The sequence below is a fragment of the Taurulus bubalis genome (assembly GCF_910589615.1).
Source record: "Taurulus bubalis genome assembly, chromosome: 7".
NCBI classification, from domain to species: Eukaryota; Metazoa; Chordata; class Actinopteri; order Perciformes; family Cottidae; genus Taurulus; species Taurulus bubalis.
Window position 1 is genome coordinate 26524405 of NC_136595.1, and position 13089 is coordinate 26537493.

General features: G+C 48.4%; 2 protein-coding genes across 2 annotated transcripts in view; one reads left to right on the forward strand and one right to left on the reverse strand.

Annotated features, from left to right (window-relative positions):
* aasdh (aminoadipate-semialdehyde dehydrogenase) overlaps positions 1 to 3847 on the forward strand; it is a gene marked incomplete at its 5' end in the record, with an annotated part of 11274 nt that extends 7427 nt beyond the window's left edge. The window contains 6 exons of the mRNA XM_079220852.1: positions 1 to 108; positions 187 to 760; positions 2014 to 2177; positions 2263 to 2388; positions 2476 to 2607; positions 3396 to 3847. The exon at positions 1 to 108 is cut by the window's left edge and continues 66 nt beyond it. Coding sequence (XP_079076978.1) covers positions 1 to 108; positions 187 to 760; positions 2014 to 2177; positions 2263 to 2388; positions 2476 to 2607; positions 3396 to 3791 — 1500 coding nt within the window. The 3' untranslated portion in view covers positions 3792 to 3847. The remainder of the gene's footprint in view (positions 109 to 186; positions 761 to 2013; positions 2178 to 2262; positions 2389 to 2475; positions 2608 to 3395) is intronic.
* Positions 3848 to 5924: 2077 nt separating this feature from the next.
* cracd (capping protein inhibiting regulator of actin dynamics) lies at positions 5925 to 11835 on the reverse strand. The gene is made up of 7 exons (XM_079221306.1): positions 11779 to 11835; positions 11525 to 11680; positions 10570 to 10785; positions 8196 to 10479; positions 7083 to 7273; positions 6835 to 6997; positions 5925 to 6241 (listed from the first exon to the last, which is right to left on the reverse strand). The coding sequence occupies exons 1-7, from the start codon at positions 11818 to 11820 to the stop codon at positions 6081 to 6083; spliced, it is 3213 nt and encodes a 1070-aa protein (XP_079077432.1). The 5' UTR covers positions 11821 to 11835; the 3' UTR covers positions 5925 to 6080.
* Positions 11836 to 13089: the final 1254 nt, after the last annotated feature.

A 13089-nucleotide genomic window follows, 5' to 3' on the forward strand; every position in this document is an offset into this window, starting at 1 on the left:
GTGGACCTGGAGTCTCTGATGGAGACGCACCAGAGACAGAGACGGACTCTCCAGGCTTCACGGTCAGATTCCACCAAACTGAAGCGGACGCTGCAGATCCTGTGGAAGGTCGGGACGCTTCTCCTCTTCTTTCTCAACATAGCATTCAAATACGTATAACATATTTAATATTTACACTCCGGACAGGAAGCGCTCGCTCTCCCCGAGGACGCGGCCGTCGACGAGGCGTCCAACTTCCTGTCGAGCGGAGGAGATTCCCTGAAGGCGCTGCTCCTGCACGAGGACATCCTCGGCGGCGGCGTGACCTCTCCGGAGCTCCTGGAGGTCATACTGGACGGGACCTTCACGGACGTCCTGCGCCTCGTCGAGAGAGCGGCGCTGAGCGAGAAACGGCACGCGGACGAACCCGCCGCGGTGCTCGCGAAGAGACAGCGCGCATCGGCAGGAAGGCCGCGGGCCGTAGACGGAAACGCACATTCAAGCCTCGGGGAGAAGGAACCCGGAGAGGAAGTCCTGGGCCTCGCGCTGAGCTGGTCCTCGGACACGGGCCGGTGCGTGGACGCCTCCCCGGTGCTGCTGGCGCGACGGGGAGCCGACCCGGAGTCAGACGGCGGCCAAACCACGGTGTTCATCGGATCCCACTCCCACAGGATCCAGGCGCTGGACCTCACCGCCGGCGGCCTCCTGTGGGAGCGGGTCCTCGGGGACCGGATCGAAGCCTCGGCCGCCGTGTCTCGCTGCGGGAGCCTCGTGGTCGTAGGTCAGCGCTCCGAATACCCGAATGTGCAGAGTTCTTACGGTCATGGAAAACCTGGAAAAGTCATGGAGTTTTAAAATGGTTATTTCCAGGCCTGACGTTCATTTACGCTGTGTTTGAAATAATTAATATGCTTTTAAAAGAAAGACGCTCAAAATATAGTCATGGAAAAGTCATGGAAATGTGGTTAAAAGTCATGGAAATTTGGTTAAAAAGTCGTGGAAATGTGGTTAAAAGTCACATGGAAAAGTTATGGAAATGTGGTTAAAAGTCATGGAAGTTTTGTTAAAAGTTATGGAAATTTGGTTAAAAGTCATGGAAATGTGGTTAAAAGTTATGGAAATGTGGTTAAAAGTTATGGAAATTTGGTTAAAAGTTATGGAAATTTGGTTAAAAGTCATGGAAATGTGGTTAAAAGTCATGGAAGTTTTGTTAAAAGTCATGGAAATGTGGTTAAAAGTCATGGAAATGTGGTTAAAAGTTATGGAAATTTGGTTAAAAGTTATGGAAATTTGGTTAAAAGTCATGGAAATGTGGTTAAAAGTCATGGAAGTTTTGTTAAAAGTCATGGAAATGTGGTTAAAAGTTATGGAAATGTGGTTAAAAGTTATGGAAATGTGGTTAAAAGTTATGGAAATTTGGTTAAAAGTTATGGAAATTTGGTTAAAAGTCATGGAAATGTGGTTAAAAGTCATGGAAGTTTTGTTAAAAGTCATGGAAATGTGGTTAAAAGTTATGGAAATGTGGTTAAAAGTTATGGAAATTTGGTTAAAAGTTATGGAAATTTGGTTAAAAGTCATGGAAATGTGGTTAAAAGTCATGGAAGTTTTGTTAAAAGTCATGGAAGTGTGGTTAAAAGTTATGGAAATGTGGTTAAAAGTTATGGAAATGTGGTTAAAAGTCATGGAAATGTGGTTAAAAGTTATGGAAATGTGGTTAAAAGTCATGGAAATTTGGTTAAAAGTCATGGAAATGTGGTTAAAAGTTATGGAAATGTGGTTAAAAGTTATGGAAGTTTTGTTAAAAGTCATGGAAATGTGGTTAAAAGTTATGGAAATGTGGTTAAAAGTTATGGAAATGTGGTTAAAAGTTATGGAAATGTGGTTAAAAGTCATGGAAGTTTTGTTAAAAGTCATGGAAATGTGGTTAAAAGTTATGGTAGTTGTGTTAAAAGTCATGGAAATCCATTGGTCAGAATGTGTATGAACCCTGTGTGTGTTATTTTCCCTTGAGATTAATATTTAACATTTTTCCAGGTTGCTATGACGGCTGCGTGTACTTCCTGTGCGCCGCGTCGGGGGAAACGCGGTGGACGTTCCAGACGGGCGACGCGGTGAAGAGCCGCCCCGCCGTGGACGCCGTCACGGGCCGGGTGCTGGTGGGCTCGCACGACGGCCACGTCTACGCCCTGGACCCCAAGGCAGGGCGCCTCTAAATGCTACACACTGGTGGAGATAGTGTGACCTAGTGCATGCACGTAAAAGGTGAATGTGTGTGTTCTTTAGGGCGAGCGGTGCGTTTGGAGGCGTCACTGCGGGGGCGGAGCCGTGTTCTCCTCGCCGTGCCTCCACCCGTCCCTCAGACGGCTGTACGCCGCCTCCCTGGGAGGTCATCTAGTCTGCCTGGACACCGTGAGTAAAGACAATATCAAACTACAGCTTTGGTTCACCGAGGGGACGGATTTTAAGACACTTTTTGGGGGTTTCTCTGCGTCCCAGGACAGCGGAGACGTCCTGTGGTCGCACCGCCGAGACGTCCCGTTCTTCTCCTCGCCCGACGCCTCCTCCGGTCGGCTGCTGATCGGCTCGGTGGACGGAAACATCTGCTGCTTCAGCGACTCGGGGACGCTGGTGAGAGGCCGGAACCTTAAAGGGACAGTTCACCCCAAAACACGAGATTGTTTTGATGTGAGCTGCAGAGAAAAAATACATTTAAAAAAACACCAATGTGTTAAATTTAACCGTGACCCGGTGACTCAAGATCATCCACAGCGCTCGTTGTCAGGGTTCATACGCTCATGGAAAACCTGGAAAAGTCATGGCATTTTAAAATGGTTATTTCCAGGTCTAGAAAAGTCATGAAAAAAAAAAATCCCCAAAAGTTTAGTAAAAGTCATGTAAATGTGTTATATTCATGTGTTCATGGCGTTCATTTACGCTGAGTTTGAAATAATTAAAATGCTTTTAAAAGAAAGACTCAGAATATAATCAGGCATACATACAGGCATCTATATAAATGTTTATTCTTTTAATCAAACTATTGTCTCATTCATTTGTCATTTAAGGTTTACTGTATGCTTTGTATTCTCATTGTTAGTTTAAATACTACATTTACTCACTTTTTACTGTTTACACCCAGACTTCACTAAATGTTTGCTCATGGAAATGTGTTTAAAAGTCGTGGCAATGCATTGGTCAGAAGTGTATGAACCCTGGTTGTGAGCAGTTTCATGTCGGAACTTTTTTTTGTGGGAAAATAGTTCCTACACGGAGCCGCTCACGACGAGGCGTGTGGATGATCTTGAGTCAAGACACATTTTTTGGGTCTCCAACGCTCTAGGAGGACAAATATGTGTACTTTTGATTTCAGGGGGAACTGTCCCTTTAATGACATGAAATAAAACACATTTTCTCTGCAGGTTTGGCAGTTCTTAACCCAGGGGCCCGTCTTCTCGTCCCCGCGCGTCACCCCGGACCAGCAGGGGGTGCTGTGCGGGTCTCACGACGGCCGCCTGTACCGCGTAAACCTCGCCGACGGCGCTCCGGTCTGGGCGTTCCGGACCTCGGGGAAGGTGTACTCCAGCCCGCGGGTGCTGGACGGGGCCGTCGTGGGCCGGCCGGGGCCCCTGGTGGCCCTGGCCTCCACGGACGGCACCGTGTGGGTCCTGGACGCCGGAGACGGGCGGCTGCTGGCCTCGCGCCGGCTGCCGGGCGAGCTGTTCTCGTCCCCGGCGGCGCGCGGGCGCTCCCTGGTGGTCGGGTGCCGCAACGACTTTGTGTATTGTTTGAATCTGACCGACAAAGAAGGAACATGAGATGTATTTCTGCGCAGTTTTTTTATAATAATAATGATAATAATAAACACTTTTACAGGGTTCTTACTTGTCTGGAAAAGTCCTTGAAAAAAATAAAATCCTAAAAGTGTAGTAAAAGTCATGTAAATGTGTTATATTCATGTGTTCATGTAAATGTGTTATATTCATGTGTTAATGACGTTCATTTACGCTGAGTTTGAAATAATGAATATGCTTTTAAAAGAAAGACTCAAAATATAAGCAGGCATACATACAGGCATCTATATAAATGTTTATTATTTTAATCAAACTATTGTCTCATTCATTTGTGTCATTTAAGGTTTACTGTATGCTTTGTGTTCTCATTGTTAGTTCAAATACTACATTTACTCACTTTTTACTGTTTACACCCAGATTTCACAACATATTTGCTCATGGAAAAAGTCATAACATCCATGGTCAGAAGTGTATGAACTGCTTTCATATCCGTGTCAGTGGTGTTCTGGGAAATTAAACTTTAATCGAAGTTCAAAAGCGGAAAAAAATGAATGAGTTCCTCAGTTCAGACATCAGTATTTAATTTACATTATTCATAACATTTCTTTGTCCCTTTTTTTTTTAAAGATTTTTCTCTTTTATTGGGGACAAAAACAAAACAAAAAAAGTGCAAATAATACCAAACATTGTTGTTCTCATTACACATAACACTGCGCACACGACACTATTGTGCACGAGCAACGTTAGAAAAACAAAAAATGACAAAAGTGACTTTCTGACCGAAGCTCTGACTTCAAAGATACTACAGATCATCACGTGAGCGGCGGGAGAAGAGTATCTCCTCCTCATCCTCACCCTCCTTCCTCTTTCCTAGAGACAGGTGTGTTACGGGGAGGCGGGGCCACGTTACAGGAAGTGGGCGTGTCGGTGTGCAGCTCACTGCGAATGCCCCGTAACACGTTGTGGTCTTCAGTGCTGTGTTCAGGGTCACCCGCCGTGTGGTTAATGACAGGTTTCCTTCAGGTGACTTCATAACGAGCGTATTGTACAAGCGCCTCTTTGTCGGCCGTCACAGTGAGAATTGTTACGTTTTTTTTTCTTTTTGAGTAAGAGTACAAAATAAATATAAATAAAGGCTTTTTTTTTTTATTATTACGTGAGAAAAGAAACATGTCGTTTCAACCAGTGGACGGATTCTGAGCCGACGGGCCCCTGGGACACAACGTTAAAGACCTCTAGAGGACACGCACACTTCATGTTTCCCCTTTTTGTCGTCAATTTGAGCTTCTTCTCAGTAGCTGTGTGTCTCTTTGTCGCTGTTTCACATCTCTGTGCTGATTTTGAGTCTTTGTGGCTGTTTTTTGTCCATTTGTCCCTTTTTTTGTCCCGTTTTTCATGTCTTTGTAGTTTTGTGTTGATTTGTTTTCGATTTGAGTCTCGTTGTGGTTGTTGCGTGTCTCTGTGGTAGCTTTGTGTTATTTTGCAGGGGCTTTGTGTCTCTTCGTGTCTGTTTTGTGGTTCTTTGAAGTCACTTCAAGTTGTTGTGCGTCTCTGTGTTCATTCTGTGTGTTGCGTCTCTGTTCATAATCTTTTGTGAGTCTGTGTTCTCTTTTTTAAGCACTTTTATCTCTTTTTATTAGTTGTGTGTCTATTTGTGGTTGTTTTGTTCTCTTTGTAGTCGTTCTATGCATCTTTGTAGTTGCATTGAGTCCCTCCCTGGTTGACAAGCGTCTCCATAATTGACATTTACTACGTGGAGGCCCCTGACACGTTGGGCCCCGTTCAGTCATCCATCCACGGTTCCAACATAAAACCCACTGCGTCCCATAAATAATACCTGTAACGCCTCCAGCCGTCCAGAAGCAGATCGACGTGATGAGTTTTTGTTCCTGCAGCCCTTAAAACACGTCACATGTCTTCACCTCCACTGTGTGGCGCCGGTGAGTCACACACAACCCCGGGGGCCACAGTGGGCTACAAAGTAAAATAATAAGAATAAATGTGTGTTGGCTATTGCAACGGGCCGGCTGTGGTTGTGACTGCGACATGTGGGACGCTATACTGTGTGTGTTTGTCGTATACAGGATGTGCATGCGCGCAACAATTGTTTACATATATCTGTGCGATTGTATTGGGATATCTGAATGTGAAGCGCACTTTAACATGATAATAGTACCAGCCAGTGTGTGTGGGGTCACGAGGAAGATGATGACGATGATGAGGGCTTTACTTGTGTCACAGTCAGGGGGGTTTTCATGGGGAGTGCGGGTCAGAGTCCAGTGGGCGGTGTGCAGTCCCAGTGGGTGTGGGGTGTTATTTGATGATCTGAGGACAGTCGCTCCAGGCTTTGGCCTTCCGCTTGGCGAGCGCCAGCCACGCCGGCTCCGTGGAGACCTGCGGCGAGTCGCTGGAGGGGAAGCGCTTGGACACGTCCTTCACGGCCGGCGGCGACGGCGTGGAGTCTGCGATCTCAACTGACGACGACAAATCAAGCACGAGCGTTAGTTAGATTCATCGGTTCTTTCTTCTTTTAGGCTCATTTTATGAAAGATAATATACATCGGAAGACTAAGAAACAACGTCTCGTTTCACCCAAAATATATCAAAACTAGAAAAATAATCAAATTCTCACATTTGAAAACCTTTAAATAAAATGTTTAAATTGACTAAATGTTGCAGCTCTAGTGTAATATAATATAAAATACATTATAATGTATTTCCATTTTTAATCAATAACACATTTATTTAAATTGTTTTGATTATCAAGAGTTCCGACACACTGTAAATATGGATTTTTAATCAAATAGTGTATAAAGTTAATTTAATTTACTCTATATAGTTTTATATTGTAAATATATGTATATATCGTTCATTTTGTCGAGATAGAAACTAGTTGAAATTGTCCATAATTACACAAGAATACAACAAAAAAGCTCATCCTCATTTCAGAATTCTCACAATTTTTTAGAGCACTTCCACTTAATGAATAAAGATCATTTAAAGCAGATATTTAAAGATATTTCCCCAGCATATTGCTTTGTGAGCTGTAGCCCCTCGTGCTCCTCACCGGTGACGGAGCTCGGTAAAGTGTTGGCTTTCTTCAGGTGTTCTCGGCGCTCGAACCGCCCCAGGAGGCTGTCGGGTCTCTTGGGCTCCTCCGGCGTCGGCGGTTTGGAAGACGGACTCGCGGCGCCGCTCCCTCTGCTCTCCGTGGGGCTCGGCAGCGTGACCTGCAGAGGATGAAGAGGATGAAGAGGATGAAGAGGGGGGTGACGACACGTGGACATCGGTGAGAGGAGCTGACGGGGCGCCTACGCTGTCTCTCTCTCGGCCTTGTTTCTCGGCCAGCTTGATCTCTCGGTGGCCCCGCCGGTCGTCTCGGTTCTGCTGCTGGTCCCTGAAGCCCTTCTGCTTCTGCAGGGCCAGAGTGATCCACAAGGGCCCGGCCTCCTTCTCCTGCAGCTTCGCACTGTCCAGCGAGTGCCGGCTCTGCAGCGACGGTTTTTCTGCAGGACATTTTGACAACACGTTACGAAGGGGGCAACCTTTTCTACAGGAAAAAACAAACAAGTTCTTTTGGTGTGAAATAAGGTTCCTGGAGCTATATATTTATCTTACAGTCCTTCTCTTTTAACGAAGAACGCTAATGAAACATGTTGGACTATCCCAACCTTTAAGACTGTCACTCATAGCTTGTTTTATGAAGAAAAAAAGAAGCCCCAAACTATTGTATGTGGATGTATTGAATATAAGTAATATACAAGTGAAATATATGGTTTGGTACATGAGAAAATTCAAATGTCACAGATTTTTGTCCTCGCCTGAATGTTCTCTGTACTAAACCCACTCTAACTTCGTTCTGCTTCACTTCATCAAAGTCAACAGTAGCAGAGAGAATGTTCACAAATTGTGTTATGATTTGGGTTAGAGTTGGACCTTACAGTTGCATCATCTCAAAGAAATAATCATCCTGAAAGTGATTTTTTTATAGGCGGACCTGAAACCTTTTCATTTTTTCCTGTGTGTCATCTTCATTTACTCTTAACCAGCAACATATATACTGATATTTACACTTCTGAACAACATCTCACATGTGTACCTTTTATTATAACACAACAATTATTCAAATAGCCCTAGTGGTTGCAGAGATACACCCTTTTTAGTTTGGGTATGACATTATCGAGGAAACGGCCTAAAAATAGGTGGCCTGTGACCACATGGCGCCTTTTTTTTCAATTGTTCCCAACGAGGAGAGAGATTCAAGGTGATGTCACCGTCGCAAATGGAGGAGACGCTTATTTTGTCCTTAAACTTTTTTTATTTTGGACACATCATGACAAATACCCTCAAAAACGCTCATTTTGGATTTGGATATGGATATGTCGGATATGTCGCGCGGACACTGACACCCAAATAAATCAAACTGACCTTTCTTGATGAGCTCCGACTTCCTGTCCGACTTCTCCCTCCAGGGGATGTTGATGGAGGGGAAGAAGGACCTCCTCTCCTTCGGCTCCTCCTCCCCGTGGGCGTGGCCGCTCCGGTGCAACTGCGCGACCGCCGACGACTCCTCGCTCCTGCTGGTGCGCTCCTGGCCGGACGGCTCACCGGCCCCCATCCTCTGGACCGCGGCCTCGACGGGTGCGCCCTGGACCGCTTTGGGCAGCGGCGACGGCGGAGGCGTCGGGGATGCGCCGCCTGGTTTCGGCGACGCGGTCGGCCTCCGGTAGAGCGGCGGCTTGGAGAGCACTTTCTCGCCTTCGCCTTGTGCGGCCGGGCTGGTAGATTTACCCGGTTTAGCCCGAGGGCCGGCGGCGGCGTGGGAGGCAGACGCGTGCAAGTACTTTCCCGCCGCGACGTCTCTTTGGGGCGACGCGGGACTCGTGGATTTGTCGGAAAAGACGGAGGAAGTGTCGGAGTCCGGCTCGATGGGGGTGAGAGGCGAGGGGACGCCGTCGAAGCTGTCCCCGGCGCTGTATCGCTTCTTCCTCTTCTCGGTGGACTGTTCGCTGTGGAAGCGGAGCGAGAAGTTGGTCCTCCTCAGCTTGATGCCGAACGGCGAGAGCTGGTCCTCGCCGTCCGCCTGGCCCCGGCCCTCGGCCTCCTCTCTCCCTTCGGACGCCTCCGTCTCCGACTCCGACGTCTCGGATTTGGGAACCAGGAAGGAGGGGAGGTCTTTGGCGAACATGCACTCCTCCGAGCCTCTCTCGGCGATGCGGACGCTTTTGCTCGTCCTGTTCTGAGGTTTGCCGGTCGGAGCCGGCGAGGCGGCGGCGACGGCGGCGATGTGGCCTTCAGACAGAGCGACCTCCTCTCCCGCGTCCTTCTCGTCGCCGCCGAACACCTCGGAGTTCCTGTTGGAATCTCCGAACTTCTTCTTCGCCGGGGTGATGGAGAACTTGGCGCTGGCCGACATGGTCTTCCTGAGGTTCGTGTGGGAGAACGCCGGCGGGTTGTCGTCGTCGTGGTCGTCGCCGCCGGCCTGGTTCTTGCTCGGGTCCGGGTACTCGTCGTACTTGCCCTCCTCCACACCTTTGAATATCTTCGACCGGATGCTCGCCCACTCGGCCAGGACGGACTGGTCCGTGGAGACCGAGGACTCGCTGAGCGATTTGGTTTTGCCGGACTTGCGGTCCGGCGACGTCTTGCTCTTGGTCGACGGCGGCGGCGTTCCCTGCGCCTTGCGGTCGTCCCCCAAACCCAGCAGGGACATGCAGGCCGTGTCTTTGATCTGGTCCAGGTTGACGGCCGTGCCGCAGAGCTGGGCGCCCGTCACCAAGATGGCGGTGTGGGGGACGTACGGAGACGTCGGCAGGTTGGGGGACTCCGGGCCTTCGGAGGAGGAGGCGGCGGCGGCCTTGGCGCTCTCTCGTTGCTCGGAGGCGCTGCCGCCCTGGTGGCTGGAGGCCGGCGTGACGGGCGTCAGGTGGACCTTCTGGAACAGAATCTGTTTTTCTCCGGAGGAGACTTTGAAAGAGAACGGCCTCTGCCGCTCCTCCATCTCCCTCCAGCGCAGCTCCTCGGCCTTCCTCTGCTCCTCCTGCTCCTTCCTCATCCTCTCCTCCTGCTCCTTCCTCATCCTCTCCTCCTGCTCCTTCCTCATCCTCTCCTCCTGCTCCTTCCTCATCCTCTCCTCTGCCTCCGTGTGCTTCTTCGCCTCCATCTCCTTCAGCCTCAGCTTCTCCGCTTCCTCCTCTTTCTTTCTTTGCTCTTCTTCCTCTCTCAGCTTCCTCTTCCTCTCGGCCTCAAGCTCCCGCTGCCTCCTCGCTTCCTCCTCCTGTTGTTGTTTCCTCCTCTGCTCTTCCAGTCGTCTCCTCTCCTCTTCCTCCCGCATCCTCCTTTGCTCCTCCTCCTCCCTCCGCCTCCTTTCCTCTTCCTCTCTGATCCTCCTCTCCTCTTCCTCCCTCCTCCTCCTCTCCTCTCTGAGGCTTCGCTCTTCCTCCTCCTGCCGTTTACGACACCTCTCCTCCTCGAGCTCGCGCAGCCTCAGCTCCTCTGCCGCTCTCTTCCTCCTCTCCTCTTCCTCCTGTTTGAGCCTCTGCTCCTCCAGCTCCCTCCTCCTCCTCGTCTCCTGCCTCTCCTCCACATGGAGTCTCTGTTTCTTGAAGCTTTCCATCGACTCCACAGACGCTCGGCGCCGGCTGTCCGAGGAGACGCTCGCCGCCTCGGCGTCCTCCGGCACCGCGCCGGGGATGGAAACCTCCTGGAGGTCCTGGGAATATGGAAACATGGAACATTATGGTATATCATATTTTCAAAAAAGGTTGGGGAATGTCCCAAAGGCACATTTGAGGAGGCTCACCTGTGTGAAGCGCCGGTGTTTCCGGGACACCCTCTGGTTTTTGGGTTTGACGGACAGCTTGTGCTTGGCGGCCGTGTTGTCCAAGCGAGGGCCCGACTGGGGGACGGCGTCCAGGTTGATGGACTCGATGGTGCCGGCGGGCGACAGGACCCGTCTGGACCTTGGGGACCTCACCGGGGGGGCGCCGGGGGGGCCGGGTGGCTGAGCGCCCTGGACCTGCTTTTATCACAATCACTTTCATTAAGGAGGAGACCCTTCAGGTGAACAGGGTCAAATATATTAAAGTAACAGATATCACCATGAAACTGTTGATTTCTTACATTAAGACGATTAGTTTTTTTGATTTTTATATTTAAATATGTAAATTATGCATTCTCTTATTGCACATTTTCATACATTTCCAGAACATAAATCGGAACGTTGGATGAATCCAGGTTCCAAGATCTTGATTCATGTTATTGATGTATTAGAGTCAAAGGTTTTTACAGAGAGAATTATGATATATCTTTGTTTCACAGAAAATCCTGTCAACAGAAAACGATAACGCTTCTCCATGTTTTTATTACTAAATGTAGTGTAAATGAGGTTATGAATGCGTTGTGAACAAACCCCTCTGCATAAACCCTCAGAATATATGTAGGAATGAAAGAGTAAAGTTTGGTGATGTAAGAGCTGCTGAAGTGGAGATTCAAAACATGAACTCATAGATATTACCATGAAACTCTTCTGAAATGTTATGTTTAAATATGATAAAAAGGCATTATCTAATGGTAGCTTTTGGTGACATGAATAGACAAAATAGTCAAATAAACACCGTAAATATGAAATTTTGAATTCATTTCTGAAAGAAGACATGTTACAGAGGAAAAACCCCAAATCTAAAAAATGACCAACGCATATTTCGCTTTAAAAATGCCACAAAACTGTCAGCATATACGAGCTAAAGAGTGGTTACCTTTGGCTCCATTGTTGCTGGTTCGGTTTCTACCTGGGCCAAAACCTTCAGGGGACTCCGGGGAACCTCTTCCTCGTCTGAGCTCCCCTCGTCTCCCTCACTCTTCCTCAGAGACGACGGCCTCTGGCCAAACTTGATGCCTTGTGCTATCTGCCGCTGTTTGGGCAGAGAAAGTGACATCATGATGCATGCAGACGGAAGACACACTGACCTTCACCTGAGTGCACCTGAGTGCGTGTTCCCTGAGGCCCCACCTGCAGATTCCTGACTTTGTCCGAGACGTTTTCCTGGGACATGGTGCGATCCGGACCGGGCTCGGCCGCCGGCTCCTCCGGGATGAAGATGCTGTCGTGCGAGAGGGCTCGAGAACCGATGGGATTCAACTCCCTGCGGAGGAATGAGAGCGTCTTCAGTGCTGCATTCATTCATTCATCGTGAGCGGGCTCCTCCGGAGAAATCATTCCACACAAAGGAAACGAATGACCTCCTTTCACACACCAGCTGTTTGCAGCACATCGATTTATTAAACGGCTGAAATGGTGTCGGGGCCCTTTTCTTTTTTAGCGGCTCCTCACCCTCTCAGCATATTGTGCAACCGCTACGTGCAGCGGTCGTGAAAACGCTTTCACTTTTGAAGAAAGCAATACATAATCCATCTGGATGAAGCCTGCAGGACTTAACAAACTTCCTCTGTATGCCCTAAGTAGTAATACTACTACTAATAACACTAATAACACCTGTGGTTGCAGCTTTTATCAGCAAAAATATGACAAAAAGGACATTACATGTGTAAAAAATGAAGCTTTATGAAGGAAAATACCTCAGATTTTGACTGGACTCCTCATCGTCGGACACGACCCCGTTGCACACCTCCCCGGTGGAGAAGCTGGCCTTCAGCTGCGCTCCATCGAAGCCCACCTTCGCCTCCCTCTTCTTCTTCCTCCCAAAGAGTCGTCTGAAGGGCTGGAATTTGCCCTGTCGCCTCCTCTCTGCTGGCAAAAAGAGAGGACGGATGACAACCGCAGCCACATGCAATCAGATCATCAATCTTTACAACTCGCCCTCGGGGGCGAGATAACGAGCAGGACGGAGCCTCTGAGCGTGTGTTTGTACCACGTGTGCCTGCATGCGTGTGTGTGTGTGTCTGTAGATAGTGAAATGCAACTGATTTAATTAAAGGAAAACAAAACAGCAGATGGAGTGAGAAGAAAACCTCGGCTCTGTGGTTCATACTTATTCATATTTTAAAGGAAGTGAGAGAGAGAGAATTCGAAAAAGCTCAGACAGCCGACGCAGCTTTAGAGAATCCGCGTCAGCAGTTTGAACCCATCCTGGCTGCCCAAGACGCTCACGTCACATGATGACTCATATCACATTTGACCTGCAATATCTCCAAAAGATAACGACTCTCCAAGACGCACACGTGTGTGTTATCTGGTGCAAAGCTAGAAGGAAGGAACTGTGATTACTTTCGTCTATCAGTTGAACTGTTAAAAAGGCAAAATGCCAAAAAAATAACCTTGAAAATAATAAAAGACACGTGTACTAATGAGGAAGAGAATCAC